A 14,894-nucleotide genomic window follows, 5' to 3' on the forward strand; every position below is an offset into this window, starting at 1 on the left:
TAGAGTAGCCCCAAGGGTGCTCTGATTTTCAACAGGGACCAAATTGTCCCCCTGTGATCAAAGGATGTACTTTCTGAATGCCTCTGCTGCTATCTGCAGCATTGCTTTTAGCTTCTGCAAAGAAATACAGGCAGTCATCACCAGTGTGACTGTAACTACACACTATACACATTTCAGGAAGCAATGGGAAAAGTCTATACTGCTAGGGGAAAAAATTATGTAGCCATTCATCTCTGCTCTGAAATTATAAGATGTGTCCATGTTTTGTGGGGAGTTTTATATAATGCATTTCATTGTTGTTTTACATATAAAAATACAAGGTACTGATCTCACTGGGCTACAGATATGGTGTTCACATTGACAATACTGTTTTAAAAAAAACAATTATCCTTCTAAAACTCATCACCATACAAAGATTTATCTTAAATAATATCAATTTCTCTAGGACATAACTCATTGTGATAGGCACGTTAGCAATTCCATCAGTCGATTAGCTTTAGATAAGATAGATAGTTGAGAGCCACAATAATGTGGATAAAGTGACATATTTTGCAATTGCCATTAGCTATAATGCCCAGATCAAGGTGGAACAATGTGTGCTGATGGTATGACCTGATTGTAGCCTGATTGTATGACCTGGGATAGCAGGGGACTGGACTTGGTGAGGCCCTTTCCAGGAGGCCCTTTCCCGTCCTATATCCTACATTCCTATGGTCTGAATGACCACACCTCCTTGTAAAGATGAGAGTAGTCCAGTTTCTCATGGATCTGCATTTGTCCCACAAGCCACACCTTGTCCACCATACTTTAATCCTTGCAAGAGAATCACTGAGGAGTGCCAGTAATTCAGCCTGCAGAAAGCTCACAGGTGCCAGTCCAAAGGTTAGCATGGAGTGGCCAGTGTGGGTCCAACTGCAGAGTGTCCCCTGAAGAACACACATTCTCGTGGCATTAATATTCTAATAGGGCAACAAAACGAATGGCTAGAAGGCTGAAAGGCATCAGAATGTTTTAAATTCTTATCAGTCAGAAGACACCCTCCTCATTTCCCCTACCATGAATATTGACTGGAATTAAATGGGTGAGAACTGGGTGTTCTGCAGTGCCATGTACGGAGCAATTGCTTAGGAATGTCTTTGTGGTCTGTGCTGTTTTGAAAATAATTTATTCTGAGTCCAGCACTTCTCTCATTCATCATCACTATGCACGGGCAGCTCATTTAATAGCCTAACAGGCACCCAGCAGTTAGGGTGACCAGATAGCAAGTGTGAAAAATCGGGACAGTGGGTGGGGGTAATAGGAGCCTATATAGGAAAAATCCCCAAATATTGGGACTGTCCCTATAAAATCGGGACATCTGGTCACCCTACCAGCACTTAAAGAGGGCATTGAGCTGAAAAGGCCAATTCTCCCTATCATCAGATAATGATACTGGCTAAATATTGGTGTTTGTCTTCTTAATGATAAAGCTGGCACTTCAGCCAGGTTAATGGAGCAGAAGCAGTATGGCAGACTAGGTAGAGAGGATAGTAACATTGGCTGCATGGGTATTATAGTGCCGCTCCCTCCCGCAACAGTGAATTCTCAGTTGTGGTTAGACACTGATGAATTACCATAGCTCCAGCAGTGTCCTCCTTGTATGTGAAACATTTATTTGGGATCTGATATATGAACAGCATCATGAAAGCAAGTTAAAGTGTACTGGTCTGCATTAACGGAGGGAAATTGATCACTTTTGCTTATTTTGTAGCCAAAAGCTGGGTCTCTTGGATCGGGTTCGTGGTACCAATACTAAAGGAAAGCTATTTACCCCTCTGAATGTAGATGCCATTGAAGAAAGTCCTTCTAAAGAGCCTAAGAATGTTGGCTTGAATAATAAGGAGCGTTTTCGCACTGCATTCCGAATGAAAGCGTATGCCTTTTGGCAAAGCTCAGAAGGTAGCACGTCTCTATTAATTCATTTTTAACCCTCCCAGATTCCTTCACCCTGTTACCATGGCTTTTTTTTTTTTAATCCATCTCCTTTTGAGACTTCATGACCTTCAAAATAGCAAATCAATGCGATTAAAATAATCTGGGGCAGACACAGTTACTCCTTGCCTTTGCGTGGACAATTTATGGAACATTGGGGGAAGATTTGGAAAATAATGCTGCAATCCAAGCAAAGCAATGCTCAAAATAAAGTGTATGTATTCCTCAAAACCAACCATGTTCTGTATTGATACGCTTTCAGTGGAACCCACTTATAGTCAGCGTGGAAATATGGGAACTCAGGGGCAGTGATTACATGTATCTAGGAAAGTCTAGTGACATTCTAGGCTAGTATAATCTACGCTCTTTTCAAGATTCCCTCAGTGTTTTTGTTGCAGTAACTTAAACTCACTGTAACCTTGCTCACATATACTCCCTCGGCCTTCTCTGAACTGGCCAATGTGTAACTTTGACACTCAGCTCCTTACACATCATCTGTGAATTTGGCCCATTGAGTCTTATCCCCTGCCTGAGAGAGAAGTGTAGCAAAAAAAACAACTCACGGAAGGTGTAAGACTGTGTGAGTTAAAGTAGGCCTGACCCTACTATGCTTTACTTTACACCTTCTTTCAGCTGCTTCGGATGCTAGTAACAGCATCTCAGACTCTCGTACATTGGTAGAGTAGGGTGTAGTTGGTCCAAGGCAGCCTAATTGCCATTGAAGCATTCTCAGTGTAACAGAGTCTAAATTAGTCCCTGGGCGCCTCCCACGTTGCTGCTGAATTTGGCCCTCAGTTTGTAGTGATGTAAAATGAAAATCCCAAATGGTCTCAGTTTATCAAGTGCAATTTGCAAATTATAATTTCAGTTATAAGGAACCTCTGGTTTTAGGATCACGGTCTCAGCCCAGAGCTGTGCCCTTGTAGCTGTGCCAAATGCTAGACGTGTACATGGGAAGGGAGGAAGGAATCATCACAGCACCTCAAGGCAGCAGAGCAGAAATCATGCTCCTCTGCCCTAGTGTGAACCCCCGAAGGAGGGAGCACCATATAGCAGAACCTTTTGTCTTGTCCCAGGCCACACATGCACACCTGTCCTCTTCTCTGCAGAACATCTCTCTGCACAGTGGGGATCTGCACCAAGCAGGGGGCTCACCTCACTTATACATCCCCCGTAAATCCTGTCCCACTTTGTGCAGGGGAACCACAGCAGTTGCACTGCCCAGAGAGCCTCTGTAGCCACAGGAACATGTGGGAGGGAGAGATTTGTACCTTACTGAATTTCTGTGAAAAAATACCTTTACTATAAAAAGGTTCCACTGTGGGCCTGATCCTTCTGCACCTCAGACTCCTGCTGAAGTCACTGAAATTTTGGGTGCACAGGGAATGCCTGAACGATCCTATATCCGCATTGGTCTGACATGCGGAAAATCCAGTCTAAAGAAAGGAACAAGTTCTTCAGAAAGGCAATAGGTCACCACCTGAGGGCAGGCTTTCAGCCACAACCTTCCATAAAATGGCCCTTGCCAATGGCAGTCATAGATCACATGGCATGTTTCTTTTCAGCGTCTCCAGATCACATTTCCTCTTTTTTTTTTTTCTTTTTTTTGTGGATGGCCCATTGAAGTCTGAATTACTGATTCTCCTCTTCATAATCTCACCACCTACAGTAGCTCCACTGGATTATAAACGGCTGTGAGTTCTCACACACGGCCCGATTATCATTCACTCACACGGGTGAAGTCAGTGAAGTAACACTGGGGTAAAACCAGTTCAAGTGAGAATAGAATCAAGCTCAAAAGATCTTTATCTTCATTTCACTCTAAATAGACTATTTTGGCAATGTTTTATTCTTTAAAACTCCTCGAAAATGGGAGGTCCTAAATCCAATTGACAAGAAGGAAAGCTCTAGATGGTTCATGAAATGGCTAGAATTTTGGGAGACTTTCTGAAACCACAAAATGTCTTTGCATTCTCTTGGCCTGGTGTAGAAGAATGCAGGGGGACATCACCCTATTTAGAGAATAAGTGCTGGCCAAAGTAACCAAAGGAACTTCTCATGTGTGATTATTGACTGAAATTAGTTTATATTACTGACTTGGTTTAATATTGTTTTAAACAATGTTGTAAATTGTGGTCTGATTTTTACATGCATGTGTTTGACCTTCTTTACAGATGCAGGAACAGGGGATCCCATGACTGAAGACAGAGGTTACAGTAATGAGTTCCTTATGGAAGATATGATCCCCACATTGAAGGCAGCCATCCGAGCTGTCCGGTAAATTTCCTTTATGCTCATCAGTATTGGCTTTGATCTTTAATGCTTGGCCTACCGGAAATCACTGCATCATGTCACCAGGTTGTTCATTGTTGTTGGGTCTTTAAATGGAGTAGGCAGTTAGATCATAGTAGGCACTTGAAAGGGAGATAACTAGAGTCAGTCAAAAATTATCAGATGGAGTAGTTTTCTGTAGGAAAACTCATTGATTTCACAAAAAAATTGAACAAAAAATTATCAATGTTTCGCTTCAGTAATGTCAAAACACTTTGTTTTGAATTTATTACTTTGACTTTTATATTATTATTGAATAATTTATAATATAAAATGTCAAAATGATAAAGTGCTTTGACCTTACTGAAATTAAGTGCTTCAATAAGGTTGGAATTTTCATTTTTGTGTGGAATTGACTTTTCATTCTGATTCAAGACGAAAGGAAATTTTGAAATGTCAGAATTTTCCATGGAACAAAAATTCTGAATTTTGACCAGTTCCAGGGATAATAGGAAATAACAACGAAATGGTTTGGGGTGTGTGTGGATTTTTGAGTAGCTATTAAAAAAATCTCAATATTTGCAGCTTGGTAAAGCAATGATTAGTGAAGTACACAATGAATCAACAAACATTTAAAGCATTTAAACACCAGTAACACAGTGGAATTATTTAGGTTGGTACTAAGGGATATAATGAGGATGAGAAAGATGATATTAAGAAAGGGCAAATGTAAGCAGAATATCAGGATAAACTTCCTGGCAATTAGATCTATTAGCTTGGGAAATAATTTCTTTAGGAAATTGGTGGAAGCCTCGTTATTTGGGACATTTTTCATAGGTTCTAAGGTCAGAAGGGACCATTGTGATCATCTAGTCTGACCCCCTGTATAACACAGGCCATAGAACTTCCCCAAAATAATCCCTAGAGCAGATCTTTTAGAAAACCATCCAAACTTGATTTAAAAATTCTGAGTGATGGAGAATCCTTGGTAAATTGTTCCAAATTAAATGAGACAGGACAAAACCATTCCCTATGTACTATAGGAAACAAACCTTCAATGCTGTGCAAATGGCCTAGAACACCTAATAGGTCTTTTCAACCTGTACTATTTATGATTTATCCTAATATTTTTGCTGATTATAGAACATAATTAGACATTTGGATATATCTGGCATATGATATTTTAATATCTTCATTCTTCCAGCAAAGCTTTCTTAATTAAATTTGAAAACAACCTTCTGTTAAGATTTTCTACTGAAAATTACAAGAAATATTTATGTGAAATCTTGTGGATATTTTTCAACACAGAAAGCCCCTCATTTCCTGGGTAGGAATGGACACACGATCCTGTGGCCTCCAGCTGACCCAAATGTCACCTCCGTTCCCCATTACAGTTTTTACATTCTAATAGACCCAGGGCCCAGACTGTAACTGAAGATGTGTGACGCATCTTGCTTGGTATCACAAGAAACATGCTTCAGAGTGTGAATGCTGGCAACAGAGGTCAATTCCAAGGTTCAGTAATGCACACCACACATCTAGGATAGGAAACCAGCTCAGTAGCAGCTTGCTGTTCCCCCACTCAGAAAATAACACTAAAGCCACAGAAAAATCGACTTTCCTTGCAGTTGTACTCACCATTGATAGCTGTTAATTCTTCACCATAGCCTGACTGTCTTCCAGGTGAAAGAGCCATGCAAGAGTAGGTGCTAGAGTGCCTCAGACTCTGTTGAGCACATCCAACGTAGGGACAATTCAAAGAGGGTGTCCACCATTCTTTGAATATGCTGGCAGCTGTAGCAGAAGCCTAAGGGGCCTTGTTCAGAAGTGTCCTTAAATAATGACAGGTTTCAGAGTAACAGCCGTGTTAGTCTGTATTCGCAAAAAGAAAAGGAGGACTTGTGGCACCTTAGAGACTAACCAATTTATTAGAGCATAAGCTTTCGTGAGCTACAGCTCACTTCCTCAGATGCATATCGTGGAAACTGAGTGCACCCAGTCAATGAGTACATGTGCATGCGGTGTCCCATCTAAAATTTTGACTTAGGGTATATCTGCGGTGCAAATAAAGGAATCCATCCACGTTAACTGACTGTATTCAAATAGCACTGAAGACACGGTGACTCAGTTTTTAACTCAGGTTAGCAGCTCGAGTTAAACCCCAGATTTCCCTATCAGCTTTGACTCAAGCTGCTAACCTAGGTTGCTGTGTCTTCACTGCTATTTTAACCCAAGTTAGCTAACCCGAGTTAACAACAAAGCTTTTTTTTTTTTTTTGCAGCATAGATGTATCCTTGGGGTGTGTCTGTTACCCGGGGTTCCTTAAACCCAAAGTTCTCAGTAACATTACTCTCTGTGAGGCAGTACCAGGAAATAAACCAAGGGAGATGCACCTCTCTCTGTTATGTGGCTGGCACAAATCACACAAAATCAAGTGATTTCACTTAAAGCCTTCACTTTATGAGTCTCCAGCACTCTCGCCAGAATGCCTTTACTCAGAGTCTCTGCTTTATTTAGTCTCAAGCACACAGAAACACAATAGGTTATAGAGCACCCCAAACAATAGTTACCCGTAGTCTGGAGAGGTCTCAAGTGGTCAAATTACAAGATTCAAGTGGCCAGCTATACGCCTGTCACTGGGGATTCCAAGAGATGTCCAGAAGGTCAAATCCAAATTCCTCGGACATGTCTACCCCTTTTATGTTAGTAACTACTACAATTACATCAACGTGTTAATCAAAGAAAAACCTTTAAGAAAGCGCTTTTTAAGTCGTTAGTTATATAGATTTGTCTTTGCAGAATCTGCAGTCTTATGGTCTCCGACACACACACACACACCAAAAATCAAATATAGATAGACTTCCTGTTTTTCACAGACACTTACCCCAGCATCTCAGAGATGACACAGAGTCAGGCTCACTCCATGTGGTCGCTGCCTCCTCCCTCCCAGCTTTGCCTTAGTTATGCTAAGTTCCTGCAAAGGCCTACTAAATGGCTAACTGCAGTAAGCAGAATAATTGATAGTCCGTCCCAGAGACTTGTTTTGGGGGCCCGCGCTAGCGTGTTAACAATAGTAGTGTGGACATTGCCACTCTGGCAGAGGCTCAGGCTAGCCACCCAACCTCAGAGCATTGTACTCCCTGGGTCCGAGTTTGGGTGGCAAGCCTAAGACTGAACTGATGCTGCAACATCCACACCGCTGTTTTTCACATACCAGCATGAGCCCAGCTGGTTCATGTCTGTCCACCTAGGCGGGGAGGCTTGCTCCAGCTGCAGTGTAGACATACCCTTAGAGACAATGCAGACGTATCTCTGAATTACAATAGGAAATGGCACTTCAGGGATCAAGTTCTACTACTGCCCTACTGGAGGCTTGCCTGCTAATATATGGTCTCTAACACCTCTAAATTAACCCACGCTGGTTTATAGTTTAGAGACTGGGTGGTTCATTATTTTTCTCCTCTAAAGTAAAGCTCATATAAAGTAATGGAAGCAACAAATAAGAAGGGAAAATGCCATATAGATGATCTTTCTTTCACAAACTCCAATATTGTACCTCTCAGAATATTAATGTATTTTGCCCTTATATACACTTTAAATTTATGGACACAAGATCAAGGACTGGTTTAAAGCTAGCTAATATATGTTACTGCAGCATCATTTGAAAGATATGTTTATTCATTTATTTTACATGGATTTTTTTCATTTTACCACATTAGACCAGTAACCTTAAGACTGAGTTGTCTGCATGATATTTACACACAGGAATAAATTAGCATCTCTCTCCAGCTCTGTGCAACCCCAGTTGATTAATTCACTTTCTATGTAAGCTCAATGGGATATGAACCTAATATATATATTAGTTTACACAGACATGGAATGCTAACTGGAAGGTTAGCTCTTAAAGGATGCTTTGGCTTATGATCAGTTAATATTTGAAATTGAAACGCAGATTAGGTTCAAAATGGTTCAGCCTGCTATACATTTTACAAATTATCTTTAAGAGCATAAGAATGGTCATACTGAATCAGACCAATGGTTCATCTAGCCCAGTATCCGGTCTTCCGACAGTGGCCAATGCCAGGTGCTTCAGAGGGAATGAACAGAACAATCATTGAGTGATCCATCCTCTGTCAACCACTCCCAGCTTTTGGCGATCAGAGCTTGGAGTTGCATCCCTGTTCATCTGGGCTAATAGTCATTGATGGACCTATCCTCCAGGAACTTATCTAATTCTTTTTTGAACCCCATTACAGTTTTGGCTTTCACAACATTCCCTGGCAATGAGTTCCACAGATTGACTGTATGTTGTGTGAAGAAGTATTTCCTTTTGTTTGTTTTAAACCTGCTGCCTATTAATTTTATTGGGTGACCCCTAGTTCTTGTGTTATGTGAAGGAGTAAATACAACTTCCTTATTTCCTTTCTCTACACCAATCACAGTTTTATAGACCCTTTATCATATATCTTCTTGATCGTCTCTTTTCCAAGCTGTAAAGTTCCAGTCTTTTTAATCTCTCCTCCTGTATAGTAAGTTGAACCAAAACTCCCGAAACTAACACTCCTATACTTTGTTGTACAAAATCCAGATCCAGCTCTGACTTTTATGGCCTGGGGCCTTGCCTAATTAGAATGATATTGGGAAGATCTACTGTGCCCATATGTATTTCTAGGAAAGTCTAGCCTGCTAATGATGAATAGCAAAATATGAAATCTGTTCTTAACAATGATTTATTATTAGATATTCCCTGCATGTGACTTATTGTCTCGGGTTGACGTAATATCACATGTTCAATTCTTTATCATGCAAAGAATGTTGCCTGACTAGAGCTTCACCTATAATTGACCATTGTTCTGTTTATGTAGGGGGCTAATAATTGTTCGATTTACTATGCAGAATTCTACAGTTTCGTCTCTATAAAAAAAAATTCAAGGAGACTTTGAGGCCTTATGATGTAAAGGATGTGATAGAGCAATATTCAGCAGGGCACCTTGATATGCTTTCCAGAATAAAATACCTTCAGGCAAGGTAAGATCGCTGCAAGAATGTGATAAATGTAGAGCGTGTGTGTGTGATGGGGAAGTGCAGTTGTTCTGTGTATGTGCTAGGCAGCTCACCCTAACTCGACATGCTGCTAATGACACAGGAACAAAGGTGGTTCCTTCCAGCATCAGTCAGAGAAGCTTTAAACTATCCAGCACACAACAATAGCCAGTTTATCAACTCACCCCTTGAAAATAGTTTGGGAGTGTCTCCTCTAAGAGGGAAAGATAAACAAGTAGTTATGATAACCACATATGAAAGGAACATTGTTTAGTAGTTAAAGCAAGCACCTGGGAGTCATAAGCCCTGGAAATGACTCTCAGCTTTGCAACTGATTCTCTGTGTGACCCTGGGCAAGTCACCTATCTCATCTGTACAGACAACATATAAAAGTAAAGTAGTAGTTGTATTATATGGCAATCATTCCTGGGCCTGATTCACTATTGACCTGCACCTTGTGTGATCATTTAGACAAAAGTGATTGCTGCCAAATGAGAACGTAGCGATTTAGATTCACTTTGCACGGGTGTAAAATAAAAGACCACAAAAGGTGCAAGGTAATGAAGAATCAGGCCTGGAGCTGTTACAGATCGTCAGGTAGAAACAAACAGTTGAGCCATCCAAGAAGGTTTATTGTAGTGTTGTTTGATTTCTCTTGAGTTAAGCAAATTCAGTTCAACTCTGTTGTTTGGTTGGACCTGGGGGAACTTATCTTTCACCTTTTAAAAACAAGCTACACTGTTCTTTTTCTTTCTACTTCGTAGTTTGTATTAATTTATTTTTCAATATAGTTTGTTCTATGTGTTCTGCATATTTAGTGTCTTCTGTTCCACTTCACTTTTATTAACGTTATATGACAGTGGCTATTCTCCTTAATTAAAGTAACTTCTAATACATAGATTTTAAGGCCAGAAGAAACCACTGTGATCATGTAGTCTGACCTCCTACATAACACAGGGCATGGACTTTCACCAAGTAATTCTTGCATCTAGCCTGTAGCTTGTGATTGAATTAGAGCAAGGGACTTAGTTGCCTAAATCCCATTTTCAAAGGTAACTTAGTCATTTAGGAGCCTAAATCTCATTAGATGTCAATATGGAAATTGGGTAGCTAGCTCCTTTCTGCTCCTTTGTAAATCTCAGCCTAGATTCTTACCCATACTTACCTGAACCTTTGGATTCTGCATAATTTGAATGGAAATTTCAGAAAAGCAAGTGGTTTTCTTAGCTTTCCAGGTCTTTCACTTCTGGTCATGTTGGAAGTACCAAGATGGCTTTTCATGCTATGTTTTAACACTTCTAGATTAGAAGTGCTTAAACATGGGGAAATAATTTTAAAAGAAGTTAGTGGAACATGTGAGAGGCTCCAAAATGTTCCATCCAGTTTGGTTCCAAATTCAAGCGAATGTTTTGCAGGTGGGATTCTTTGTGCAGCCTGAAGTGTCTATTTTTTTGTTTCAAACCACTAAAATAATTCATCATAATGAAAACTATGATGATAACTAAATATGAAAACTGCCAGAAATTTATTAGATTATTGAAATGGTTGTAGAGGATTGCAAATATTGAGCCAAATTCTGTTGGATTAAATCTAGAGTGTCTCCACTGAAATCACTGGGATCAGCAGCTGTTTTTGAGTATTTCTGTAAATCAAGCCACTAATTTAGGTACATAAATATGGATTTTGGTGCTATTTTTAAATGCCTAAGATTGAAAATTGTGGCCTAAGTGACTTACCTGTGGCCACACAATGAGTCGGTGGCTGAGCTGGGAATCCCAGTCTATTGCCCTAACACTAAACTCACTCCCTCATTGTACTGTTGAGATATAGATTGCTGGAGGGATACTGAGCAGTTTTCATTTCCTGCAGGTATTTAAAGAAGACCTTGTGCACGTTTATCATATCTTGCTCTTTTCTTCTTTCAGAGTAGATATGATTTTTACCCCTGGACCTCCATCTACTCCCAAGCATAAGAAATCCCAGAAGGGAGGAGCTTTTTCTTACCCTTCACAACAATCTCCCAGGTGAAGTTATTCTGCTTAACATTTTGTGCAGGCTATAATAGAAATAAAGTGGCCATTCATGTCCTAAAATTTTTGCAGTTACTTCAGTCACCTAACCAACATGCTACCATGTTAACAGATGTTGAATGTGAAATGCTCTCAGTTGGAATGAGCACATTATCATAAGATAGTGGATTTTTGGTTGACAAATTACATGCTGGACAAACATCCTTCTCTTAATTTAACTGCTCAGAAATAGGGATGGCAGAAAAAAGACGTGATGTTCTGTAATGGGTTGAAGGTGTTGTATAAGAACATTGGATGGTGAACCTGATTCACTACTAGGCTAATCCAGTTTTACTCCAGTGTAGCTCTGTTGATTTTGATTCCCACTAAACCAATGTACAACTGTAGTGACGTGGGAACTAGTCAGATCTGGGTTTTTATATATACTTGGCTTGTAAGCTTTTTGGGGAAGGGGCCATCTTTTTGTTCTGTGTTCGTATAGCGCCTGGCATAATGGGGTTCTGGTCTATGACTCGGGTTCCTAGGTGCTAAAATAATAATAATAATGAATAAGCCTTTACTTCTGTTATCTTACACAAATAACTTACTGTAACAAAATGGAACATGAAGTGCTAACAAGACTGTTGGTTCCTTTTAGAAATGAACAATATGTAGCCAAAGCATCCACAGCAGATACTGAAGACCAAAGTATGATGGGCAAATTTGTTAAAGTTGAAAGACAGGTATGTAGTTTCCGGACTAAAAGAAAGAGACGTTTATGTTAGTTTTCCATGAGCTGCTAGTTAACTGAATAGTGCATGTTTTTACAAAGCAGTTGGTGCATCTTCATTTTGGTTGGTGGGATGGCCCCATGCCATGAAGTTTCAATCCAGATTTCCTACCTCCTCAAAATTCATCATTGTTCAGATCTGGTGCTTAGATTTTGGGGCTATCCCTGAATATTTGTCTGTACTTCATACTCCTTTTGCTGATGCCGATAGGGTATTCAGAAGGATGGCCTCTACTTGAGAGGTGCCTTTTTGTGCCTGCAGTTGAATTGTCCAGGCAGGTCAAGGCACTTGTACTTCTAAATATATGACTGTGTGTGCAAAAAATGTGGACGTGCAGTGGCTTGGATTTTCATCAGCGGTTTATTTTGTGGATGTAAAAATGCAGGCACAAATTGTTCCCACAGGAAAAGGAAGTCAAGCTGAGCTTTAACCCTTGCTCAGAAGCAACAACTAGGAGTTCAGTATCCAGGGCAGTTCAGTCCTTGGCCTTTCTATTGTGGTTGACAATAAAAGCTACTGATCATGATGTGGGTCTTAGTGATATGGACACTTGCCCATTGGGAACAGAACTCAGACCATGGCAACAACTTTTGATCACTATTTATATCTTCTGGGCTTAAACTACGGACTGAGCCCTGAAAAAAAGAAAGAAGTTTGTTTTCTCAGAATTCATAGAGTCGGATATAAAAGTTCAGGTCAATGGATCAGGCAGCTAAAACACACTTGGCACTCACAGGCTCCAATGAGAAAAGTACAGCATTCTCCTGTAGCTGCCTTGGTGACAGTGGTAACATATCATTGCTGAGGAAAGTGTGCCAGTGGAAACAACTGGTGTTTGTTGCATTGAATGACCAGCCATGAACCATTTGAAATCTCACAACTGCTATTTTTCAGGTTCACGACATGGGGAAGAAACTGGATTTTCTAGTCGATATGCACTTGCAACATATGGAGCAGCTGCAAGTACAAGTCACTGAGTTGTGTCCTTTGAAAGAAGCTGCCTCTCCAGCAGAAGAAAAAAGAGAGGAAAACAGATACTCCGAATTGAAAAGCATAATCTACAAATACTCAGAGCCTTGCACTCATGAAACTCCTTATAACTTCCACCAGGTTCCAGTACACAAAGTCGGTCCATATGGTTTCTTAGCACAGGATCCAATGAATTATTCACGCCCTTTTTCATTAGGTGGGCAAAACTCTGGCAAGTTGCAGGCCATGCCTTCTTCGACTTCATATGCAGAAAGGCCGACAGTTTTGCCTATACTCACATTCATAGACTCCCGAGTTAGGTACCAGTCCCCAGGGGACTTGCAGAGCCCCAATTCCGACAGGATATCTCCAAGGCAGAAAAGGAGCTTGACAAGAGACAGCGACACCCCATTATCCCTTCTTTCCGTCAACCATGAGGAGCTTGAACGCTCCCCGAGTGGATTCAGTATCTCCCAAGACAAAGAAGACTTCCCTTTTGGCCCAAATGGGGGATCAACCTGGATGAGAGAGAAACGCTACCTAGCAGAGGGCGAAACAGACACAGATACTGACCCTTTTACACCAAGTGGCTCCATGCCTCTGTCTTCAACAGGGGATGGGATTTCGGATTCAGTATGGACCCCTTCAAACAAGCCAGTTTAAAAATGGTTGTGGGGGCTCCACTGGTTGACTTCTCCGTGTAATGTAAACATACTTTGTATAGCTCACTTACTGCACACCCAATGCTTACTAGTTCAAAACACCGATGGCTGCATAAGATGCATGTGATACTAGTGATAGTCATTCTGCACCATTTCATACAATTTACTAATGCAGTTTTTTTCATGCCACCAAAACTAAGCAGCAGAGTTTTGAGCATGGTTTGCATGACTTTACACTATATAAATGGTACAGCTAATTTCTTCTGTGACACATATCTCGCTGATGTTCGTCAATATAATGAGGGTTAGAGCAATGCCAGGTGAGATGTGACAGTTCATGCTACATTTTTTAAACAGAGCAACAAAGTAAGGATCGTTTCAGGAGCAATGTTCTGATGTGGAAACATATATAAATTATTTGTTCCATATCAATGCCCGTTTTCCAATGCAAGTGAATAATTCTCTCTCCAGACTAGCCAGAATCTTCCAAAAATTTCAACAGGGAAAAGGTCAGATCGAAGTGTGTTGCTGATTAAACATAATTTCTGTAGCTGAAAGGTTTCAGAGTAGTAGCCATGTTAATCTGTATCCACAAAGAGAACAGGAAGACTTGTGGCACCTTAGAGACTAACAAATTTATCTGAGCATAAGCGTTCGTGAGCTACAGCCAACTTCATCGGATGCATAGAATGGAACATATAGTAAGATATATAGATATCTATACATACAGATAAGTTAGAAGTTAACATACAAACTGTGAGAGGCTAATTAGTTAAGATGAGCTATTATCAGCAGGAGAAAAAAACTTTTGTAGTGATAATCAAGATGGTCCATTTAGACAATGTGAGGATACTTAACTTAAGGAAATAGATTCAATAAATGGACACAATTCTGACATCAGGAATCATAACATGCAAAAACCAGTAGGAGAACACTTCAACCTCTGTGGCCACTCAGTAAAAGATCAAAGGGTGGCAATTTTGCAACAGAAAAGCTTCAAAAACAGACTTCAACCAGAAACTGCTGAGCTTGAATTCATATGCAAACTAGATACCATTAACTTGGGTTTGAATAGAGACTGGGAGTGGCTGGGTCATTACACATATTGAATCTATTTCCCCATGTTAAGTATCCTCACGCTTTCTTGTCAACTGTCTAAATGGGCCATCTTGATTATC

The 14,894-nt window shown here is 40.4% G+C and overlaps 1 protein-coding gene across 1 annotated transcript in view; it reads left to right on the forward strand.

Annotated features, from left to right (window-relative positions):
- KCNQ3 (potassium voltage-gated channel subfamily Q member 3) overlaps positions 1 to 14,338 on the forward strand; it is a 279,973-nt gene extending 265,635 nt beyond the window's left edge. The window contains exons 10-15 of the mRNA XM_073330106.1: positions 1,751 to 1,938; positions 4,146 to 4,248; positions 9,139 to 9,270; positions 11,211 to 11,309; positions 11,953 to 12,037; positions 12,980 to 14,338. Coding sequence (XP_073186207.1) covers positions 1,751 to 1,938; positions 4,146 to 4,248; positions 9,139 to 9,270; positions 11,211 to 11,309; positions 11,953 to 12,037; positions 12,980 to 13,717 — 1,345 coding nt within the window. The 3' untranslated portion in view covers positions 13,718 to 14,338. The remainder of the gene's footprint in view (positions 1 to 1,750; positions 1,939 to 4,145; positions 4,249 to 9,138; positions 9,271 to 11,210; positions 11,310 to 11,952; positions 12,038 to 12,979) is intronic.
- Positions 14,339 to 14,894: the final 556 nt, after the last annotated feature.

The sequence above is a fragment of the Lepidochelys kempii genome, chromosome 2 (genome assembly GCF_965140265.1).
Source record: "Lepidochelys kempii isolate rLepKem1 chromosome 2, rLepKem1.hap2, whole genome shotgun sequence".
Classification (NCBI taxonomy): Eukaryota; Metazoa; Chordata; order Testudines; family Cheloniidae; genus Lepidochelys; species Lepidochelys kempii.